The sequence below is a fragment of the Amphiprion ocellaris genome, chromosome 5 (genome assembly GCF_022539595.1).
Source record: "Amphiprion ocellaris isolate individual 3 ecotype Okinawa chromosome 5, ASM2253959v1, whole genome shotgun sequence".
Taxonomy (NCBI): Eukaryota; Metazoa; Chordata; class Actinopteri; family Pomacentridae; genus Amphiprion; species Amphiprion ocellaris.
In genome coordinates this window covers 7,126,905-7,152,020 of record NC_072770.1, presented here as the reverse complement: position 1 = coordinate 7,152,020, position 25,116 = coordinate 7,126,905, and the positions used below count along the sequence as shown (strand labels likewise).

The following is a 25,116-nucleotide window of genomic DNA, read 5'->3' as shown; positions in this document are numbered from 1 at the left end:
GCCCTCTCTGTTCTTCACTGATGAAAAGAATGCACAAGTTTTAAGAACTGTTTGATGTTCTAGAGATGACATTGTGAATCCATTACAAAATGTGTTTAAAATTCTAAGTGATACTCAAAAAAAGTGAGCGTGGACTACAAACGACAAGGTCTGAAAGGATAATTGATCTGAACTTCTCTCCTTTTTCTTTTTTTAAACCTCATTGCTGACAGGTAAAGAATGTTTAACCAAAGACACATTATCCTCTGGCCTTCACAATCTGATTAAGACACTGAACACCTACTGAAAGCATGATCTAAGGGGAGACTGCCTGGTTGGGCTCTCTGCTCTCCCTATCCCTTTTTTTTCTGTTTCAGCAGAATAGTTTATTACCCGTGGCATTATAATTCAGTCCATTGGTACAGCTTAACATGGGGTCTCGACCTTTTTCAATCAAGTTTTTTTTTTGTCATTACAGGTGGCTGGTGGAGGAGAAGGTTCTCAAGGGCAGATAGAGATATTTTCCCTCAACAGGCCCATGCCAAGGGCTGTAAAGAGCCTGCAGGTAGGCTCTGCTGTCCGATGTCTGGAATATGTGCCGGTACCGACTCCAACTGAGGACGTGGAGGCGGGAGTTCACAAGGCCGCCTCAGGGATCGGCACCAACATTTGTGTTGGATTAGATGACGGCCGGTAAGAGACTTATATTACAGCAGACACATGAGAAAAAAGAGATTTGACGAATGAGGTCAAACTATGAATTTAAAAAAAAATAAAGAAGCACAAATGCAAAGATAAGGAGATAAATGCTTTCCAGTGTTCTCTGTATCTTCGGTTGTAAAATAATATCCTGCATTAGCCTTTGTTACAGCCCCCCTGAGAGATTTGTAGCTATATAGATTTGCTTGTCAACATTTCATCAAGGCTGCACAGTGGCGTAGTGGTTAGCACTTTCGCCTTGCAGCGAGAAGATCCCTGGTTCGCGTCCCGGCTTTCCCGGGATCTTTCTGCATGGAGTTTGCATGTTCTCCCTGTGCATGCGTGGGTTCTCTCCGGGTACTCCGGCTTCCTCCCACAGTCCAAAAATATGCTGAGGTTAATTGATTACTCTAAATTGCCCGTAGGTGTGAATGTGAGAGTGATTGTTTGTCTATATATGTAGCCCTGCGACAGACTGGCGACCTGTCCAGGGTGTCCCCTGCCTTCGCCCGAGTCAGCTGGGATAGGCTCCAGCACCCCCCGCGACCCTAGTGAGGATTAAGCGGTGTATAGATAATGGATGGATGGATGGATGGACATTTCATCAAAGCAAGAAATCAGAGTTGATACCCCAACACAGCATCAATACTGCTACTTCTGCTAAGATCCGTTTCATTTTCAAATCCAATAAACCTTCTGATGCCCACTGTGTGTAATAGAGGATAGGTTTAATCTCAGTCTCCTGTCACAGTTGCAGTGAATAAATAGATTTTTTTTTCCTCAGACAGAGAATAGTCTTGAATATCAGATTTACCCATTATGTTAATTTTTTTTAATACACTTTCCATTAACAGTAGCATTATTCTTTTGTATATACATCTGAAATATGTCAGCAGTTTGTTTGTGCTGACTCATTATCTCCCACTATGGGAGTCTGTCCAGGGAAAAAGAAAAAAGACATACAGTAAAAACTAGGGGAAAAAAAACAATTTCAGCATTTTTAGTACACTCGAAAGCCTGTCAGCTCCAATGCTACTTAACATTTTCTTCTCAGGCACAGAGAAACAAACAGCGATGTGCATTTGTCATTCTGAAGAAGACAATAAGATGCAGCAAAGTTCAGATGGCATTTCAAACACAAGAAAGACGGAGTGGTTCCACATACGCAAATGCTCTGTGCACGGTTAAATCAAACTGCATGAAAACGAGGCACTCTGTCATTTCAAATGACACTCATTTATCATGTTGGCTTGTGCTGCTGTTGTTCTTTCAGCATACTGGTCTATGGCAGTGTGGACACTGCAGCACAATGCCTACTGACCCTCCGTAACCCAGAGGGCTGCCCTGTGCTATGCCTGAAGCACTCCTCTCGCTTCCTGTTTGCAGGCCTGCGGAATGGGACCGTGATGGTTTATGGAAGAAATAACAGTGGTAAGGAGCTCTTCAGGTTGCTTTGTTTCTCGACTGATGGCTGTAGTTTTGTGTCTGTCAGGGGTGGCTGCTGCTACTGTGTGTGGTCTTTGTGGAGAGGTGAGAATGTCTGTTTGTCAGTGGGTATGTTTTTCCATTTATTGTGTATGGTGAAGACAATGGTAAAAAAAAGACTTCATTAAATACTCTAAATACTGTTCGTCTTATATCTTGTAGATACAGTAAATGAGGCTTTTCATTGTATAAAGTCATTATGCTTTAATTCTAACATTAAGTCTGTGTGTTGTTTTCTACCAGTGTCATACAGATTCAGTTACACAGGCAGACAGGATTCATTTTACAACAAATTAGATTTTGTTAGTTTGGTTTGTAATGTCATCCTATGTTATCATATGTCTCTTTATCTCTATATATATACACAACCGTTCAAAAGTCACCCAGGCAATTTCACATTTTCCATGAAGACTTCTACTATAATTCATGTGCTAACATAACTGCACAAGGGTTTTCTAATCATCAGTTAGCCTTTCAATACCATTAGCTACAATGTAGCATTAGAACACAGGAGTGATGTTTGCCGGAAATGTTCCTCTGTACCTCTATGTAGATATTCCATTAAAAATCAGTCATTTCTAGCTAGAATAGTCATTTACCCCATTAACAATGTCTAGACTGTATTTCTGATTCATTTAATGTTATCTTCATTGAAAAAAAAAAGCTTTTCTTTCAAATATAAGAACATTTTTCCGTGACCCCAAAATTTTTGAACAGTAGTGTAGGTATGTTTGTATCGTAAGTTACATATTTTTCTCGCATTATATATTTATAAAACATATGCTCAGATACAATTTTTTTCATTAATTTGGTGTATAATGTAGGTTTTATAGGCAATGCATTGTCTTTTTCTTTAAAAGTAAAAACAACTTTCAGGAATATAATTTTTTTTTTTTTTTACAGCCCGCGATTCAAATGTTTGCCTTAAAATCACTTTTCTTGTTATACTATATTCCCATTTCCAGGGATTTTCACACCTGCTGTAAGCATGAAAATAACACTTCACTATGTGGTAGATGGCATGCTATGTTTAGTCAGGCATTGCACAAGGCCAAGGGGGCTTAACACCATCTCAGCAATGGTTTGCAGTCTTCACAGCCAGCAGGAGCACAATAGCTCTATCACTGGGTTCTCTTTACCTGGCCAGAGTGTGTCAACGTGCCTGCCTGCCTCCTGTGCTCCTCTCTCCTCCCAAGCAGAAAGGATGATTAATTACACCAAGCTGCTGCATGCCGATTAAATATTACTATTCATGCTTTGTTAAAAAAAAAAAAAAAAAAAAAAAAAAAAAGGACAGGAGAAAAGCTCTGGAGGGTGCCGGGAATGTTTGTGGATTCGGCACATCTGTGAAAGATTTATGCCCTTGACTAGCATGCTTCTGTCTGAAAACAAGTCTGCTGCAGCCAGGAAATATGAAGACTTTAGTTGAGCCCTGTATCAAAAGGCATATTTATACACCCAACACATTGTTACTTAGTCAAAAATGTGGTCCAACTTTCCTCACTGTGATATGCACATCAAACATCAAGTCAGCTTGCAATGAAAATATTTCACAAGATAAAGCAGAAAGTTTGGTTTGATGCGACAAGCCTGGTCCCTGTGTTAAAGAAGGAGCAGCACTGGCATGGCCTTGCTTAGTGCAAGTGGCCGGAGGGACATTTACAAGAGTGAATTTTGAAAAGGTGGGAAAATGACCTTTATAACAAGCCAAACAATTAACCTGTGGAAGTCAGAAGGCATTGTAAAGCTATTCTCCTATGAAAGGCAGAAATAAACAACTCAAAATGTTAATTAAATGGCTGGGTGCACTGCCTTCTTTAATTTTGCTTCATTAACACATAGCAAAGGAAATGCTTATGTGATTCACTTTATAATGTGTGTCAGTGGTAGCTGCAATGTGTGCCCCATGATTAAAACTCAAAGCGAAAAAGGTCTGCTTAGTTTTCACACTGATGAAGCCAAAGGAGAGGATGAGATGTCGAGACTCACAGCTCTTCTCAAAGAGAAAAGAAGTGTCAATGAAGAAGTTGGAAAGTGCATTGAAAGTGTACACCAGACTCATTAGCATGTAGGTGGCAAGGGCGTAAACACTGTGCTGCACAGTGTGTGGCGGTTCACAGTGTGTGGTGTTTCGAATGCAAGTCCACAGTCTTTAGTCAACCTGTAGTTCATAGACTCTGGCGTGGTTGTTTGTTCATTAGAGTGAAAGAAAACCAGCCTCCACTGTGAACCTCCCTCCACCAGTCCTTTAGTAATTGGTCAACAATGTTGAAATGCTTTTAAGGTTGTTTTTTTTTCATACATGAACATCAGCCTAACTTGCTGTGGTACAAGTGAGAAGACTTTAATTTAATTGCCTTCCTCAGTACGACAGTATTCCAGTAGAAAAGGGACCATTTGTTCAGCATTTATAAATATAGATATTGCCAAGCTGTGATAAGAGCCTGTGATTTCAAGAGTTTCATCACATCTTTCTAATATGTTGGTTGCAGCTTGGAGAAGTGTATTTATTGTTTGTTCACAGGGTTTGTTTGTTTTTCCTCAGATGATCTTTGGGTCCCTGACTCGTGTAGATGTGTGACCCTGGGTTCAGAACCAGTTCGGACACTGCTGGTGCTCGATGATTCAGTGTGGGCGAGCTGCGGGAACTCAGTCACAGTCATAGAAGCCTCCAGCCTCAGTACTCAGGTAAGTAACTAAACTGTTGCCTGACACATAAGGTTGCAGTTTACCCTGTTACTAAAAACGCACGCACGCACGTACGCACACACGCACAAAAGCAACAATGCATTGGTCTGCAAAATTCTCATGAATGTGCATTATTTACACTACCGTCCAAAAGTTTGGGGTCACATAGAAATGTCCTTATTTTTGAAATAAAGACCATTTTTTCAATGAAGATAACATTAAATTGATTAGGGATGCAGTGTAGACATTGTTAATATGGTAAATGAAATGTGGTAAATTGTAGCTGGAGACGGCTGATTTTAAATGGAATATCTGCATAGGGGTACAGAGGAACATTTCCAGCAACCATCACTCCTGTGTTCTAATGCTACATTGTGTTAGCTAATGGTGTTGAAAGGCTAATTGATGATTAGGAAACCCTTGTGCAATTATGTTAGCACGTGAATAACAATGTGAGTTTTTATGGAAAACATGAAATTGTCTGGGTGACCCCCAGGCCTGGAGTGGCTAATCGGGAGGACCGGGACAATTCCCGGTGGTCCGGCCTGATGTTTGGGCTGCAAGGGCCGGTTCTCACTTTTAGTTTTGTTTTTTTGGGCCGGTGTTCAGTCATGGCACTGGGCTGATCACATATACTGCTGCAGCGGTCCCTGGGCCGCCTCCACTGGCAGCTCTTTTTTCTTTTTTGCAGACGCACCCTGACATAACACGTCCGTGCACACTGTCAGTGGTGTTTGAAAGATGGAAAATAGAACGAGCAAGGATGGCGCGAAGAAGGCAAGAATTAAAAAGAGGAATGCTCTGGAAACACATGCAGCCAAATGTGCCGAAATTGTAGACTTTTTCACTAAAACGAGCTCGTGGTTTGAAACGACAAATGAGGACGATGAAACGGGTACTATAAAATGTTGAACTTTTCCTGCAAACCGCTGTTCAAGTTAATTAATTATCAAGTCAATGAACTGCGTGGCATTGTGGCAAAGAACATAACATTATAGAGTTTAAATAATAGTATGATGCGATGCCACATAAATGGGAAACTTTGTCCTGTAGCCCCTCAGAGTCAGAAGAAATCCAGCACCAAGCAGCAGCGATGAGCCCACAAGCCCAGAGTGGTAGGTAGGAGCTCACTGAGTGAATATTATTAGAATTAATATAATGAAGAATATGATGTAGACCTGCTCTATATGAGAAGTGCCCTGAGATGCTACATGATTCAGCACTACATTAATGATACTGACCTGAACTGATCAGAAGGCTTTGAAAAAAGGGGAGATTTGTGCTGAGAATTTTGACCATTTTTAAAATGTGATTTAGTGTCAGAAGCAGAGCCAGGAACCAGTAGTGATGAGTGGAATGCTCCTGTCAGTAAAGGAACAGGTGAGCTGTTGTAACAGAATGTGTGAACAAGCAAGCATTAGTTTAAATATAACCACTTTCTATGCCCAAACAATAGCAGTGACCCATTTTATTATTTAATCATTAAAACTAAGATAGTAAATACACGAAGCCCACAATTGAACGCAAATAGAATGAAAGTAATATGAAATAAGCCTGCGAATTTTGCGATTGAAAATATCTTAATTGGTTAAGCCAAAATGTGTGTACAGATTATTATTTTTTATTGTGGTACAGGTGAGTCTAGGGAAACTGGAGGAAGTGTGAAAGGAAAGCAGAGTCTCTTCAGGGACTGATTACAGAGGCAGCAGCTCAGCAGCAGAACCCTGAACCACAAGTGAGGGATGAGACAGATGAAGATGAGTCGGTTGATAGTTATGATTACTTTGCTCGCCCTCAGTCACAGGATGTATTTTAATAATACATACATTCGGATGTTGTAAAGAATAGTGTTGGAGATTTGCCCTTTAACAGATGTTCTCATATTTGTGAAATCTGAGTTCTGATGGATCTGTTTCCTTGCAGAGGAAAAAGAGATGATAGTGTTATTAGAAAGTACAACATTTTTTACTTTTTTAAATTTAAAATTAAATATTTTTATTTATTCTTTTAATTTATTTTTAAGGTTTGGATGTCTGTGAACACTTATTTGAACAGAATATAGATTCTGATATTGTTGTAAAGAATAATGTTGGAGATGTGCACTGATGTTGAAATAAATTCACATTGTGAAGCAACCCTTACCTGCACTGAATTGGAACTATTTTAGAAAAATACACTGAATTACAAGGCTTTACAGAACAGTGCGCTATTGTAGACTTAACATGTAAGGTTATAATTACATGATTTTAATAATAATAGGTCGTGATCTAAAGTGGTCCGGTCTGAGGCATGAAACTCCAGGGCTGAAAATGAGTCCCACTCCGGCCCTGGTGACCCCAAACTTTTGAATGCAAGTGTATATGGATATGCAAGTATGTGAGCAAAGAACAGAGCTAAAAAAGCATTAGATTTTTTTTTGTTTTTTGTTACAGCTTGCAGTAAATTTCTATTAATGAAGTCCCATGGAATTATTAAAATGCTATACACCCATAGCAAAATTAGACAATGTTAGCATCTAGCTGATGATCACTGTGTAGCACTGAGCAGCTCAGGAGATGGTTGAGACCAGCTAAAAGAGTTGTCAATATTGAACTTATTCTGCACCTGTGTTACAAACAAATTAACTATAATAACTTGACTACACTGTATATAAAAGATGGACATAGCAAGCCAACACGCAAAAACTTAAATGAGTTTCCTGAGTGCTAACACAATGGCCTCACAAAGGTAGTCTATCTTTTATATACAGTCTACGGTTAAAGCACAAAAATATGCTGTTGTACATGACTATAAAAACTATTCACCTCCTGAATTATTCAGTGAATCGTGTTCAGTTTAGTTTAGTTTTTTTTTTTTTTGTCAGAATTTACCAAAAAATAATTTCCATCCATCCGTTATCTATACGCCGCTTGATCCTCATTAGGGTCGCGGGGGGAGGGGGCTGGAGATCATCCCAGCTGACTCAGGGACTTGACTTGGGGCGAAGGCAGGGGACACCCTCGACAGGTCGCCAGTCTGTCACAGGGCCACATATAAAGACAATCACACTCGCATTCACACCTACGGGCAATTTAGAATCATCAAGTAACCTCAGCATATTTTTGGACTGTGGGAGGAAGCCAGAGTACCCAGAGAAAACCCACGCATGCACAGGGAGAACATGCAAACTCCATGCAGAAAGATACCAGGAAGGCCGGGACGCGAACAAGGGATCTTCTCGTCACTGCAAGGTGAAAATGCTAACCACCACGCCACTGTGCAGCCCAAAAAAAAAAAAAAAAATGGTTTTGTCAAAATTAAAAGAGATTTCTACAAAGTAATATCAATTAATTAAAAATTTAAAATGTAAAATAAATGGTCGCATACATATTCACCCCCTTTACAGTAACTCACCTAATTCAATGAATGTGTCTCAGTGATTGTAGTATAAAAACACCTCTATCTGGAAGGTCCAGTCCTGGCTATAACCACACCATGAAGACAAAAATTAAAAGGTTATTGAAAACCATAAGTCATAAATTGGATAGAAGAAAATTTCCAAGCGACTGAATATCTCATGGATTACAGTTAAATCCATCATTAAGAAAGGGAAACAATATGGCACCTATGTAAGTCTGCCTAAAGTAAGTCCTCAAAAACTGAGTAACTAGGGAGGCCACCAAGACACCTCTGGGCTCTCTGAAGGACTTTCTTGTATATGCTACTTGTGTGGAATATGCAGAAACCTGTCAAGATTGCTGAATTTAGAAAACTTCAAAGAAATGATCTTACCCTGCTTCTGTCCCTATTTGCAGAGTCAAATCTAGAAAACCATTTACACAGGGACAGTGAGTCTTTTTGGTTCTGAGGTTGTTGGGTTTTTTTGGAATATTTGAGGAAATTTCCCTCTCCTTTCATTTTCTGGAAAGATGTATACACACAACCTTAGAGAGCCGGCATTCTAATCTGTGATGTCATCAAGATTTACTGCCTGAAGCTGCTGCACGGACAGCGAATCAGACCCCTTGCAGATTCGTACAATGTTTGCTGGAGCTCTCACACACACAAATAAGCCTCATTTAGCTGAACCGCTCTGAGCTCTGAGTTATGGCCCATGAATGCGCACCATTATCTCCACAAAATCATCCTGGGTGTTGTCTCTGTCATGCTTTTAACTTTCTTGTAGTTATCCTCCAAGGTGTTCTTCTGTATGGTGTCATTAGAGGTGTATAGCAGGGTGACTTCTCCGGCTGTCGTAGACAATAATGAATGACATAAAACAAACTCTTCTGGGTAATGTTAATATTCAGATGCCGAACTGCAAACCATTACCATTTAATTATAGCTCCCAGATGTGAGTGTGCGTGGCCGTCTAAATGGGTAAGATTTTAACTGAAAAGAAGCATGCTTAGTGAGTAAACCTTCCCTGGATCAATAAAAATTAAAACATATAAAAATATGAATTTAATCAAACAAATAAATGTATTTCATTGCACATCATGTAAATGTGTTGTTCGTTTTCAATGTAAATCAGCTACGTTTTCAGAAAAAAACAATTACAACACGAGCAAGTGTAACATATATTTCACCACTTATTCCATTTGCAATTAGTTTTTGTTGTCCTCATGCCAAATACAAATGCTGCAGATATACAACATGCAGCAATACACACAAGGCAAATAAAAAATCCAGAATTATGCAAAATACAAGGTTAATATGTATTTATATGTTATTTTCTCAACAAAAAAAGTAACAAATGACAAGAGGCAGCTGACAACTCTGAACAGAAGCTGACTGAGTCTGCTGCTTCAGAACCTACATAATCGGGAGTGAGCTGAGCTAGGAATGTCTCCTTTTATTCCTTCACCTCCTTTCCCTAGGCCAGTCCTCCAGAGACACAAGCTTAATCAGCTGAATGGCCACGCAGTTGAGGCACAGTTCTGGTTCACTGTATCTCCCACAGAGCCTAACAGGTCAGCTCTGGTTACTTCTTTGCTAACCTTGTCTTCCTTGCTAATATGGACTCAGGAGGGCTGACTTCACAGGGGCTGCAGTGCATATCCAGGATCTGGACAAGCACTATGTAGTTACCTGTAGGAGGAGATGTTACTTGGTGCAGGGCTCGAGAGTTTGTGGACTCAGATTCACCTTGTTTTATTCCTTTGTTTTCCCACATGTATGCTCACCACTTTGTGAGATTTGCTGTACATTTGAATAATTTATCCATAACTTTGCTGGACACTGTGGCTTGTCTGATTTGACGTGGCTGATCCTGCACCCTGCTGCTCATCATATGTCTCTTTTTAAAGCTTCACAGTTGACGCGCTGACAACACAGTGTTATTTAAATATAACCTTTTCAGTCTGTTTCTGTAACATCACTATGCTTCCTATGGTGTTGAAATTGCATGCAGCTGAACTCCAGAGGATCATTATAACACTTAGACATTTGCGTGGACTTCCAGCTTTGCATTATATGATTACACACACTCCACCCCAGTGGAGCACATGAAAATTATGGTGCTGGCAAAACGTCAATAATACAGTGGCTGTGTGGAAAGCAGTAAAGAAAAATGGGGGAAGGCAAGGCTTTAAGGAAACTGTTTTGAAACATTTAGATGTGTTCATCAATCTTTTAAGGCAGATTTCTTGTAACAAGCTCACAAAGCCTGGAAAGGACAGTTTGGACTATTTGGGGTTAAAAGAGTGAATGAGCTAAATGTTAATGTATGCAGACTATCAATGGCAGTGATAACATGCTGACTTAAGCTAGTACAATGTTTTTCATGTTTACTATTGTAGCGTAGGATGTTAGTATGCTAACATTTAGCACTTAATGCAAAGTAAAGGTAAGCGTTGGAATGTCATTAACGTTGAATGTGTCTTGTCAAAGATAGTGTTAAGTTAATCCAATTCATCTTGAATGATGCTACTAAAGTTAAAGGCAATGCAAATAGATTTTCTCAAAAATATCAACCAGCTGGTGACAACAGATGGAAAAGTCAGCGGATCACAATCTATTGGAGGCTGTGAATGTCTATGCAAAGTGGCATGGCATCCAGACAATATTTACCAGAATATTCTGCTCAGGATTGATTTAACCAATCCTAGAGTCTGGTCGCTCATGACACTAAAAGGCTAATTCATAGATAAATAGAGATCAGCGTCTCTTTCCACTTATGGTGTCTTTAATTTGGCTAGCAGATGCATAAATACTGCTCATATGGTAAATGGAATCATTCAGATCCAGGGGCCAAGCAAGGTGCTGACCTAAAAAGCATCAGCCACCAGCTTCTCTCCCTGTTATTTGTTTTCACTTGCAGTTACTACAGTCATGCCCTGAGCTGTCCTCACAACCAAAGAACCCTTTTTACACTAGACTGTACAACTTTTTGATGTGTGTTTAAACTGATTCATTCCAAAGAAAAATCTGGGCATGTCAGTGAAATTGTAAAAATGATAAAACCCTGTTTATATTCTCATCAGACCAACTAAAAGGGCTTGGTAGCAGCAGGAACCAAGGAACACAATGGGAATTTGAAACAACTCAATTGGGGAGAAAATGAAGAAAATCTCAACCAATCAAGTGATATCTGATTTTGCAGATATTCACGCAGCAGGAGTTGATTTGAATCTGATGATAATGCAATGCTTTGTTTGTTTATGATTTTTACACAATGTAATTTTGTTCGAACAATCACGGCATCATTTCAGACGCTTTTTTGGGTCCCATCTCAGTATTATTGTGGAGCTACACAAACTTCAACACTCAAGGTCTGAGCTACTCCCATGTAACCAGACCTTAACAAAGTAGGACATGCATGGGCATACAGGCTTTGATCAATACTGACTGGCAGACCTTGTTCTTTCCTCTTCCTATTACTATTTCTTACTCGTCCTGCTTTCGCCCATCACTCACATTTCCACTCGACTCCTTCGCCCTCAGAGTGGAGATGTGGACTTAGCTCTCAGCAAAGGACAAAGACACCTTGTCACCTGGCGTAATGAAGGACTAATGAGCTGTTCAGACCAGCTGTAGTGTTTGTGGCTTTAGCTCTGTTGTTATTTCCCACTGCTGGTGGAAGACCATAGGAGGGATGTTGCTGTTAGTGTGACACTGCCGAGTTGAGTGGAAAGGGCACATTACTACTGTCAAGCTTCATTGACTACCTCATCTCTGTAAGCAATGCTGGATTCAGCAGACTAATACCAGGTTGTTGGTTGGGGGCAACAGCTGTGGCTTGTACTTATCCTGTATTTGACACAGCACAACAGTGATCCAACATGGTTCGATCCGTGTCTGTGATAAAATATCTGTGGAATTCTATTTTGGAATATTTGGTAAAATGTGAATCATTGCTCATGCAAATTTAATTAATTGATTTATTTGAGCCTGTTGTGATATTTTGTATTAGTTTCCCAGAATGCCTTCCAGCTGGTTTCCAACATATGGGACTCAAGATGGCATCCAACCACTACAGTATGTCAGCCATTGATTAGCTGGAAGTCCTTTTTAGAATCAATAGCTTGATAATGATTAATGCGATGGTGATGCAGCACATACAGTGCAATAGGACCATGTTTTCCTCTACAGACTCGTCAACTCATTTGAATTGCGATGGGTTATTGAAGGTGAAATTGGCCTTTTTATTATGGATATCTAATTTTTTTGATGGCTGCACTTGAAAAATGAAGAGATGCATTGCATATGGTCTCCCAGGCGGAACAGGCACCCACTCCTGAGGAGTCAATTAAAAGAGAAAACACATCAAAGGATTCTTTCCCTTTTCCCTAATTTCAAACAAAGGAGGACCCACTGGCAAGGGCACACAAACAGGTGGTAATCCCTGTCTGCCAGTGCACTTGGGTTGGGGTTGGTGGTGCATTCTCATCCTCACTCAGTCACTCTCACTGACTAATTGCCCAGTTCCATGCAACTTGTACATTGGCAGTGATATGAGTTCCAAGATGATGCCCAAACCAACCCCTGTCACGCCTTAGACCGCAGGGGCTGCATGTGTTGCCATGATAAGGCTCATTGCATTTATTTCAAGCTGCTCATTAAGACTGGGTGCCTGAAACTCTTTTTTCATTGTGCTCTTAAAAAGATAGAAGCCAGGGGAATGATGCAAAAACATGCCCCGTGTGTCAGGGACTCTGTAAATTATAAAATTAGGAGGGACATTTAGAGTTTATTTACAAAAGCAAGTGAAGAGCAGCGCTGGGTTGTGAAACTCAATGGGCTTATAGTGGCATGATGTAATTATGACAGCTAGGATATGATGATACACAACACAGTCTGCAATCATGACTTTTTTTCTGTTTTCTAATATATTTTTGTTGTTGCTATGAGGATGCAAGTCTAACTGAAAACTGCTTGAACCATTTTTGAAAAATTGCACTCAGGCTACAATAGCAGAAACATACAAAATATATGAAGAGAAATCTCAGAAATGATGTATGTTTTGTTTAGAAAATCTGAATAAGATTCCATCGAGAGCAAACCTTTCCATTTTGGAAATGTTTTTTTAGTTAGTTGATGATGTCGGCGACAGCATTTTATTCACATGATCCTAATTTTTTCTAACACTATTATTGTTTTGTCTACAGAAATTTGAAGTCCATCCAGACCCAATGGTCAGCGTAGCACACATGGCATGTGCTGGTGGAGGTGTGTGGATGGCGTTCTCAGAGGGTTCCTCCATTCGCCTCTTTCATACCGAAACACTGGAACTTCTGCAGGAAATCAACGTCTCAACACGTGCTACACCGCTGAACACAGGTACACTCTCATCGCCACTCGATCTTGACCTCTATATCCAGAGGTCACCCTCCATCTTGCAGTGCAGTACACCAACTGAGGCACAGTTTCGCATGAAAGACTCTCACAGTTGCTTTTCTTTGTGACAGATTCACCGTCTAATGCTTCCAAATGGTGCAACATACATGTATTTTTTTGTACAGTTCACTTCATTAGGTCTTTGTTTTATGAGAGCAATGAGAAGGCAGCATCGGAACACAGATGATGCTCTCTCTTCCCCGGATTGGTATTCTTATCTTGTCCAGGGTTGCTCCTTGGGTCTTGAACTCCTGGGACTGACCTGAATAAGTATCCATCTCAGGCCTTTGCAAAGACATAATAAAGCTGTGGGGTGAAAGACAGGGATTAATTAAAAAAAAGCAGTAAAGTCACTGAGGGGCACTGAAATGGCAGCCTTAAAGATTTTCATACATAGGGTTACTGTGGCAGTATTCATGCCTTTCTTTAAGCATCACATGCTCCTTTGGTGTCTTGTCCATTTTACCCCTTTTTCTCTACATGTAACACCCCCCCCCCCCCCCAAATCCTGCTTTTGAGCTAATGTTTTGCTTTCTTTTTGTCCCTCCTTTCCAGTCTCAGTCACTGTTTCATCTCATCCGCTCTTTAAAATCCTCTCACCCTTGTTTCACTTCTCACTGCAGTCCGTTTAGGATGCCACAGATAGCCCATTACTTCGTGTGCGCTTGCCTTCATGATGGATGAAATATTTATCAGCAAGTGTGGGTGTTTTCCCTTTTTCGAGGCAAGGACTATCGTAAACAAATTAGATTGCACCGGAGCATACCTAAAACTGTCTAATGGCGATAACTACAGTCCATGTGACTCAATATCACCTCGCCACAAACATGTTCAGACTGTGGCACATCAGCCCTCAGCTCATTCAACGCATGAATACGTAATATGTGAAGATCATTTTGAGCTTAAGGGAGTGATATAAATGCATCTGGATTTAGAAAAATTTGTCCTTTTTTTGAGTCACACCAGACTGTGATTGATGTATTTAGAGCAATACTCAAAGCTGTGGTAACACTCCATCTCATAGGGAGAAAAAAGGTTTTCTCTTGTGAGTTGAGTAAAGAAAGAATAACAACAGACATGCTTTTCAGACAAGAAACTTTTCTGTTGATCAAAGTTCCTTTTTTTCTTTCATTTCAGAGGAGACTTTAAAGCAGGGCAGACTCCTATGGCCATGATATCTCGAGAGCACCAGTGACCCAGAGGTCATTTTCACCCAGCACCAGTGCTTCCCCTTGAAATATGCAGCAGATTTGCGGGAGGGTGGCAGCCTCAAGGCTTGGCCCTGGGGGAAGTTACGGGGTGAAAGGAAAAAGAGTTGCTCTGCTCATGTCTTCAGGGTCCACAAAAGGAAGAGGATCTTTGACTTAAGTTGTGATTTGTTGAGCTCACAAGAGAAAAGAGGATCCCCCGACACTCTACAACCACAGATACTGCACATGAATTACTGATAGTTTCTCTCCATCACTGGGTCTCTGCTCCCCTAGGTTTCTCCTTGACTTATGCTAGGACATGCAGTAATGATATACCCCCTAATCCTCTCCCCTTAATGTGATTTATACTCAACAGGGAATTCCAGTTGCAGTAAACAACAGAGAAGTTTCTGAGGCAGAGGAAACTGCTGATCTCTTCTCTACTAATGCCTTTAATAGTTCTATCCTTAGGGTGAAAAAATAATATTCCAAAATAAAGTCCTCAGTGACATATCATAGAGAAACATTTATCTTTGGAGACATCTTCTTTTTAAGGCAAATACCGACTCCCACGATAAAGCCACAGCACACTGTGGAGTGTGTACATTTCTGCAGAAATTGGAGGTGCAAGATTGCTTGAGGTTAAGCTATACCTCCCTAATCTCAAGTGCCTTTGTCATTATCCCTCTTTATCAGTGTTATAAAGACAATGCCTGGTGCCCACATCTTCCGACTTAGCTCCAGATTTCATGGTAACCCGGGAGTGGGTGTTCATGAGCGTCATTCTCTCACTTAAGCTCTCTAACCAAAGTACAAGTAGACTCTCAGGCAGTGTGAGCAGGTGGCAGGCAGTTTTGAGATAAAAGCCATTTTGCCAGCACCCAGCTCACTGCTGTGACCCTGCAAGGTCTCCACCTAAAGGCTGTCTGGTTTGCTGAATGTGCTCCTCTGCTCTGACTCCTCTGCCTCCTGCACATGGGGCATCAGCTCCCGACTTGGGATGATTCATTTCTCCACACTGAAATGAATTAATTAATGACACCGTTGAACCACTCATGCAAATCATCATAATCTGAGCATGACACAGAACAAACATGTAAATGCTGCTACACATGTAAATGAGCATTCTCTTAGTTGTGTTCAAATGAGTGTTGGTGTAATTCAATTACAGTTGCCATGGATATTATGGTAAATGGTTCTATAGATAACTAGGCCACAGTGGGAGCCAAAAGCTGAGGGACCACAGAAGGAATGCAAAAATAAATGCACAACAAACAATGCTTTTTTTACCCCTTTGTTAACTGCAAACAAAGGATGTGCATGTATACTAAGAGCGTGCCATTATCCTTTTCCGTCACTAATGCGGTGCTGCAAAAACAGTTCTGCAATGGAAAAACGTCACAGCATAAAATGTATGTTGACTCTTGCATCATGCTATGTAACAGAATACAAAAAAGTAAACTTTAAGCAAAGAAAAGCACTGTTTCATCTAATCCAAGGATTATGAACACACTGAATTACATCATACATCATCTCATTACATTTTTTCTCAGTCGCTTTGGTACATTTCTCGACTCATTCTCGACACTGGCAAAAACAGTAAGTGCATTTCTCTAAACAATTCGTACAAAAAACCAAGTCTCTTGCTCAAAATCCTTAGTTCATCTCTCAAAAGTAAATATATGTGTCAATGAACATGTCAGTGACATCAGAATGACAAGTCCTTGTGTCATTGTGTGGATAAGACAGTCAGATTGCTTAGTCATGTTGTCATTCTAACAGTGTTCTCTGGAGGGATGTTCTGATGTAAACTATGGCCAAGATTTTGATGACAGTTATTGTAAATTGTAAATTATACCTTAGTGCATGTGGGATTTGATTGCAAGAGACTGGACAAGATTCACATTTACACTTTTACTGTTATAATTTGTTGACAGACCATGTCATTGTGATGCAGAAAGGAAAACAGCGCTGCATAGCACAAAGAAAGAACAAAAGTAGAAATGTGAACTTGGGACAATCTCCTTAGGGAAAACTGTACATGCAGCTGTAGGAATTACAGTGGAGTCTTCCTACACCTCCTGACGTTCCTGTCTGTTGGGCCACAAATTCTCATCCACATCACGAATATCTTCTCTTGCGAGCGATTTCAGAAAACCCTAACCCTTCACACATTTCCCTTCATTAGAAAAAGTCAAGATTCATCTGGGAACAATTTACCAATTCAGGACAGATTTAGAAAAAAAATCTAATGGAAATGTATAGAAACATCCTTGACATATTATGACAACTTGTTCAACCATTTTGCATGTAAAGACTTATGTGATGAACTAATGCCTAAATGTTGTGGAGGGTGAGACTATTCAACAGAGACCCATGATGATACATTTTGATCAACATAACATAAGCAAGTGATAATGTAGGAAACAGCAGAGAATTGTACATAATCATTTGCATGGATGTACCAAAGCATTTGCAACTTGTTCAAAGAAATGAGAAACTGCATTTTTTGATGTGCACAAGTGACACAATGATGTGAAGATTGAACAAACAGTTTTGAGAATTTCAATTCTGATCTGAGAAATGTACCAAAGCGACAGAGAAAAACTGTAACAAAGAACCTCAACACCAGTGGCAATAACAACTTGATATATCGCATCTGGTCTTATTAGCTACAGACAAGAACTAAAAGCTAACAAATGAATTCAAACAAATAAATGCAAAACTATCTCTGTTGACATTCTCTTCAGTCCGTTTATTGGCACAAGCAAAAAATACTGTAATATACACTGCTATTCAAAAGTTTTAGATCACTTAGAAATGCCCTTTTTTTGAAAGAAAAGCTGTTCTTTTCAGTAAAGATAACATTAATCAAAAGTCCAGTCTAGACATTGTTAATGTGGTAAATGACTATTCTAGCTGGAAACAGCTGGTTTTTAATGGAATATCTACATAGGGGTACAGAGGAACATTTCCAGCAACCATCACTCTAATGTGCTAATGCTACATTGTGTTAGCTAATGGTGTTGAAAGGCTAATTGATGATTAGAAAATCCTTGTGCAATTATGCTAGCACATGAATTAAAGTGTGAGTTTTCATAGAAAACATGAAATTGCCTGGGTGACCCCAAACTTTTGGATGGTAGTGTACATGATAGAGTAAATATAGTATGGAAAATAAATGACAATTCCAACCTAAAATAACAAAAATGATCTGATTTGGCAGCCAGTTGACACACTGTTAGTGACCATGGCACATATCAGTAAAGAGCATTTTAGTGTAATATAACAGTTGAAGCTCGGCAGCACATAACAGCGCATGCTACTGCTAGAACAACTCTCTACCTGCTCAAAACACTCACAAAAGATAAATCTAAATAATGTATGTGTGTTTGGCATCAGATTCAGCTCCCTTGACAGAAAATGACACTAAATTACATGGCTAGTTCGAACTGCAAAAATACTTTTTTTTTTTTTTTTTTTTTTTAAAAGGCAGAATTTTATGCTAAGCAATGAGGAAACAAACACACCCAGAGCTAAAACTAAAGACAGCTGCATCAAACCTCAACAAATCTATTACACACTGAAAGGTACACAATATGGAACTAAATGCCATCACTAGATGCTGACACGCATTACCTTCGCTACAGCTAGAAGAAGATGTGACACGAGCTCGTTGGCAGAAGCCTATGTAGCTGCACTGACCGTGACACCTGACCTGACACACATATATACACATATTCAAAAACGTTTCCATGCCAATGTTTCCTTTTTCACTTCAATTTTTTTTCAATGCCAAATTCTATTTTCAATACACCATGATGGCTCCACACACGATACAATAGGAGATGTGCCAAAAATGAAGAAACTATTAACATTAAGCATCCATCCATTATCTGTACACCACTTAATTCTCATTAGGGTCACGGAGGGCTGGAGTCTATCCCAGCTGACTCAGGGTGAAGGCAGGGGACACCCTGGACAGGTCACCAATCTATCACAAGGCTACACATAGAAAAAAACAATCATTTCACATTCACACCTACAGACAATTTAGAATCACCAATTAACCTCATCATGTTCTTGGACTCTGGGAGGAAGTCAGAGTACCCCAAGAAAACCCACGCATGAACAGGGAGAACATACAAACTCCATGCGGAAAGATGCCAGGTCCAGGCCGGAACGCGAACAGGAGATCTTCTAGCTGCAAGACGACCGTGCTAACCACCAACCCACTATGCAGCCCTAACATTAAACAATTTGGTAGAATTCTGACTTATTAACCTCCTACATAGTTTGTCCCTGTTCTGGGTGATTAGACCTGTTTTGATGTTGAAGTTGGGTTTTTTAAAATGTTTGCTTAGGACACTAAATTCTCAAGAATCATTCTATGTTGCTCTGCTACAGTAAGATCCTTCAACCGCTGACTGTATATCCCCACACTGACCTGAGAACATCCAAACTGACTGAAAACCCCTGTGTGGGTGTAACCATGGATGCAGATGGCTTACTTATTTGAAATGATAATGGTGTCTGTATCCAAAAAGATGTCTGTCATTTTACTAGTAAAATGTAATTTCATTGCATATCAATTGTGCTGTATACAGAAGCCAGTGCAAACTTTAAATCTCAGTATTTCAGAAGTGCTTAGATCTCAGAAAATAATGCGTAATGCTAGAGTTTTGTTTCCCGTGATGTGCTTCTATGAGAGTTTTCTTTCAACTGGGTCAGTGGCAAATAGACAGATCCAACTTTTCCTAATCTTATATAACCCAGAGCCCTAGGTGGCTTTGGTGTGCATGTGTTAGGCTTGTCAAATACAGACTGATCACAGAGCTTGAACCTCTCCTAAAGCTAACACTGATAACTAGCAATAAAAAAGTGTATTTGACTTTTTTTTCTTCATGCTGGCACCGAGTTGTGCTGGTAATAATGAAATAAATGGAAGTTCATAATTCACTTTCTAAAAGATAAATTGCCCAATCTGTTAAAGTTGTATCATTTTGTCAACAGGGAGTCATCTATTATTTTGTCAAAAGGCCCTATAATCTGTCGTAGTTGCATTCTGTAACAATAGGTTGGAAAAGAAAACTCAATTTTCTGTCGATGTTTTCTGTATTGCAGGTCAGAAGAGCATGCGAGTCACCAGTCTTCTAATTTGCCAGGGGCTGTTGTGGGTGGGCACAGCCCAAGGCTTAATTATCACTCTTCCAGTTCCCAAACTGGAGGGCATCCCCAAAATAACAGGTATGTATCAGTGGGGGGCGACTGACTGCGATTGAACGGCCTCTTGAGAGGTCAGAACAAAAGGGAAAATATTTTTTATGATAGAAAATTGCTGTGCACCGCCCATTATTGAGGTCACACTCACAGATTTTTCTTGTGGCTCTGGGAATCAGTGCAAATATTACCGAGCAGGCAACACACAAATCATACTGTACATATATTCTTGCAGGATAATTTAAAAACTGGCTGGCAGGTTTTGTTTATTACGCCAGGTGAATGGGGTCGACAGTTTCCCACTTGCATAAGCCTTACTTCACAGCCATCTTATTTCAAACTAGCTTATTGAATAATGTGTACATGCCTCACAAACTACAGCTTGCATTATTGCTGTTACAGTGGTAGAATTATGATAAATAATTAAAATTAACCTATAAGGGCATATAATCCGAGGTTGGGTTTAAGTAATTTTCAGTCCACACAATGCAAATTGCAACTTGCATAACGATCTCATTGAATTTATGTAACTGACAATGACCTGACCCTAGTGCTGTTTAGGGACAGTATCTGTTGTGTCTCTGGATAGCATTTGAATATTCTCCGTCTGTCTGCCTGCCTGCTACAGGAAAAGGAATGGTCTCTTTAAATGCCCACTGTGGACCTGTGGACTTCCTGGTCACCACCACCAGCACTCTGGCTCCTGAACTGCTGAAGAGGGATTCTGTTGTGGATGGCCCAGACTCTGCCTGTGGAGGGGAGGACCGCAGCGACACCTCCTCTCAGGAATCACTGCAACAGTCCTACCAGGGAGAGGGCAGAGGCAAAGGACGGGGTGTTCTGCTGCAGTACAAGCTGCGCTCCACATCTGGGCTGCCCGGACGGCCATTAACGGCACTGGGCGACGAGGCATCCGACTCTTCCATGGAGTCTCTGGAGCACAGCGTGGAAGACGGATCTATCTATGAGCTCAGTGATGACCCAGAAATGTGGGTTCGGGGACGTCCTTGTGAGAGGGATGGGGGGCGCAGGGACAGAGTGATCTCTGCAGCCGTTATCTCTGGGGGCAAGGGTTTTCGCAGATTGAAGGAAGGAGGAGCAGCATTAGGTACTAGGACAAGCGGGGAGGGTTTAGAGAATATTCTAATGGTATGGCAGCTCCCACTGACAGTGTGATATGGAAAATATATGGCAAGGTGATGTGTATTTATGGATGTCTACGCAACTTACAACAACTCACCTGCTCTATAAATTCAAGGGATTTGAATATATGATGAGGAAGTGTTGCCACTGTTACAGAGCTTGACATTTTATGATTTAGCCTGTGGAATAAGGAACCCAAGACATGCTGTTTATGAGAGGCATTGTCAGCCCATAGGAGGCTGTGAATGTTCTAAATTGTTTGTCATCAGCTGCACAGCAACTGCACAGGCCACCACACATTAGTTCCATGTGATTGTTTTGATCTGGTTCCTCTTCCTGCGTTAGTTAAGATTGATATGCCTCAATTTAACCTCATCATTGCTGCGTGTGCTCTGCCACATCTATTTTATGCAAACGACTCCTTTGTGAGCACCCATGGACAGCACGCCTTTGAGAAGCAGCCTTTGTTGAATCTGCCATGCTCTGCCGAGTTAGAAATGGACGTCTTTTATCCAGTCCTGTGGGAGAGATCCCATCTGTTTAGAGCTGAAAGCTGGGGACTACCATCGCATCACAAAGCACATTAGCACATCACTTTATTAGCTTTGCCAGCCTTTCTCTCATCCCGTACAATGTGAATGTACAATACCTTCTATTGTGTCTCAAAACTGAATCTGAGCTCTCTTAAGAAAAAGCATTTCATTTTTCCTGTTTTGTTGCAGCTGTAACAAAAAATGTTTTCTTTTTTGGTTATGAAAAAAGCATTGCTCCAAGAGATTGTTGGGGAGGGTCATGCTAATACAGACTGGCTACAGAAGAGCTGTAAAAACAAACAGATTTGCAAAGCAGGTTATGAGAGTCAAATGTGCTATTATTCTGCATTACAGCATCTATATTTAAACTGTAAAATTACTGTAATTATTGCAGTTTTAGAATTAATCAAATTCAATCTTACAAAGCCAGATTTTAGAGTGTTATCTTTCCTAAGTACTGTAAATGTCGGATATCTATTTGTTTATTTACTGGCATCTATCAGCTAGATTAAACAAATGTGCAGGCTTGTTAATACTCGACTCACATTAGCTGGAAACCTCAGTCACACATCAAAAGCCAGACTCCAACGAGTGATGAAATATAGGTGTTGCAGCATCTGAACTGCTGTCGGCTATGTATCAACAGAGGGAACCTACCTAAGAGAGACACCAATGAGCATGTTTACAGGACCATTGATTTTCAATAATATTGAAGGTGATTGTGATTAAAGTTGTTGTTTTCCATGCATAGCAAATGTCTGTATTACAATTAACAGATTGTGATGATGTATATTACCAATGATATCAGCTACGATTAAGTCATGGAAACCTTGTCCAATTTACATTTGCATTTTAATGCAAATATTTGGTAAATACTTGGAGTTTAATGCAATATTAATATTTTATGATAAGGGAATAAAGATGTCCCTTATACAACCTGCCATCACTTTGGAGTAGAAACTTCATAACTCCATTTTCAGTGGTTATCATAACTTCAGATCAGCTGAAAGAATATGTGGTTTTTCTTTAACCTGATACGATTTTAAACCCTTTTAAAAACATATTTAAAATGCATTCTCCATATGCTATGTACAGTTTGTTCTTTTTGTATGAGGATGGGATACATTGTTTGAACCCAACAGCAGCAGTTTGTTGAATTGGAGATGGTATGAGAAGCACTCTGTGGTACTTTGATGTAAGGTTTTCCTTCGAAATGTCATAAATGAAAGTGGTAGCAGCATTTGCAAGCTGGTAAACATGGTAGACTAACGTGGCCATGAATCCAAGAGGTACATACTTTACAATGCACATTGTTCATAGTGGGTTGGGCAGTTCGTAGAGGCCACACAAGCATCTCAATATGAACAGAGTTGTGTAGGTCCTGAATAAACAGCGAGAAGGTTAAGGTTTTAGTATATCATCTGTGCCAACCTCTATTCCAGCTAGCCCTTCCACCACACAAGGAACCTCATCCTATCCCTTTGTCTTGAGGCGTGGGGCTCATGTTTTGTATTTTCTCCTAGGTACATTGAGGTCTATTTTCCCTTCTCTAACAAGTGAAATTCAAAAACTTTTTAAACATGTAGTTGTTAATCCCTATTCAGAAGTACAACATGATAAACATATGACACAACGTCACCTAAACAGTCCTTACTGAAGACATCAAAACTATAAAAATACATCTGGATTTATGTTGTAAACAAAACAATGTAAATCTTCAGTATTCATCTACAATGTTCAAAATAATACAAATAAATAAAAACCACTGAATGAGAATGTGTGTCCAAACTTTTGACTGGTAGTGTTGTGAAGAGGAAAGGAAATATAACTGGAATCAAACTGGGGAAGTTGTGGTTATGTGGCATGCGCTGTTAAAATTTGGCAGCCAAGGTGCTTGAGTAGTTTGTTCCCCTTAACCAGCGGGTGTCTGTATTCCTGCTAGAAATATACATGTAAAGTATTCCTTCTACTGGCAGGCCTTTGACGTTTTTTTTTAACCGTTTCACTGGCCCATCTATTGACTCATACATTTTATTTGCTTACAGCATATGCCTAAATGTATTATCCATGCACTGAATAATAATACTCAAGAATGAACGTACTGTACTACTAATTACAACTGTTACTGTACTAATTAAACCTATTTTCCTTTTTGTAAAAAAAAGAAGAAGTGCAACTCTGTTGATGTTTTTGTGAGACTATATAAGGCATGGTTTATGAAATTTATTTTCCTGTGGTCTTAAAAGGGTAATTGCCTCTTATATTTGTGCATTTGGCTGTTGTTTCTATCAATTATGATGACATGAGTTAAACGCTAAGATCTGACAACTTGGTGACATTAGTAAAAGAAGACTGGTGAGGTAAAATATGTCTGTTGTAAACATCCAGCATAGCTCACAGATTTTGACCTGGCATTGCGGCTGTAGTCTCGCTGTCCAATGAAGCATTATTATTGGCAATAAAGGTGCACTCACCTTAAGTTCTTATAGCTGTTGACTTATTAGCTGTCAGACTTTGTTATTGCAGTGTCATTTCAGATTTCAGTTACTCACAACTTTGGTGAATTAAATATTACCATGTCTGATAGAAATAATGGCCAAACCCGCAAAAGAATCAGAATTATACTTTAAGCAAAAGTATTACACTTAAAACCGTCATGGGCACATGGAAATGCAATGCTCGTTTCCTTTGGGTACAGTACTTTAATGTAACATGCCTAAACATTGTATAACAAACAAATAATGAATTAAAAACATCTGTAACAAGAGTCTGAGTTGGAATTTTTAATATGCGGTTTATATGACTGACCATGTTGAAGGCAGCTGATGTTTTCAAATGTATTTTGGATATATGTTGTACATCTTTAGTGTTATTAAGCAAATAATGTCTCAGTTTTACTACTCGTGTATGACTCAGCAGCAGAATATCCTGCCTTTTATTGCATTAAAAGACAAAAATAACTCTTTTGTCACAGGGGAAAAAAAAATTCTACAAAATAATGACTTTTTAATAAAAACAAATAAATAAAAAAATGGACCTTGATTGAAAAGCAGTAAAAGGGGGAAACTTCCAAGGGGGTGGACACTTTTGCAGACGCTGTACATCGGTTGGAAGCCAATGTTTAAAAAAAGAATAGACAAATGATTTTATTGAGTAAAAAGGTGACATAGAAACGGAGTGGGCAAACAAAATTGGCTGTAATGTCCCTTAATTTTGCACTCAGCAGTTTCACTTCTTCACTGTGCTTTCCTGTAGACATCACACCACAGGCCACGCCGTCCAATGTATCTGTTTCATGTTGTTTATCAACAGTATTGATAGCATGAAACAGTCGACCACATCATCATCATCAATTTTACCTG

The 25,116-nt window shown here is 39.8% G+C and overlaps 1 protein-coding gene across 2 annotated transcripts in view; it reads left to right on the top strand.

Annotated features, from left to right (window-relative positions):
* The window catches only part of arhgef10la (Rho guanine nucleotide exchange factor (GEF) 10-like a), a 135,567-nt gene extending 111,046 nt beyond the window's left edge, over window positions 1-24,521 (top strand). For both annotated transcript variants that reach the window (XM_055010495.1, XM_055010494.1), the window contains 6 exons: window positions 458-672; window positions 1,952-2,109; window positions 4,709-4,851; window positions 13,440-13,611; window positions 19,983-20,105; window positions 20,707-24,521. In XM_055010495.1, coding sequence (XP_054866470.1) covers window positions 458-672; window positions 1,952-2,109; window positions 4,709-4,851; window positions 13,440-13,611; window positions 19,983-20,105; window positions 20,707-21,254 — 1,359 coding nt within the window. In that variant the 3' untranslated portion in view covers window positions 21,255-24,521. The remainder of the gene's footprint in view (window positions 1-457; window positions 673-1,951; window positions 2,110-4,708; window positions 4,852-13,439; window positions 13,612-19,982; window positions 20,106-20,706) is intronic.
* The last annotated feature ends 595 nt before the right edge of the window (window positions 24,522-25,116 follow it).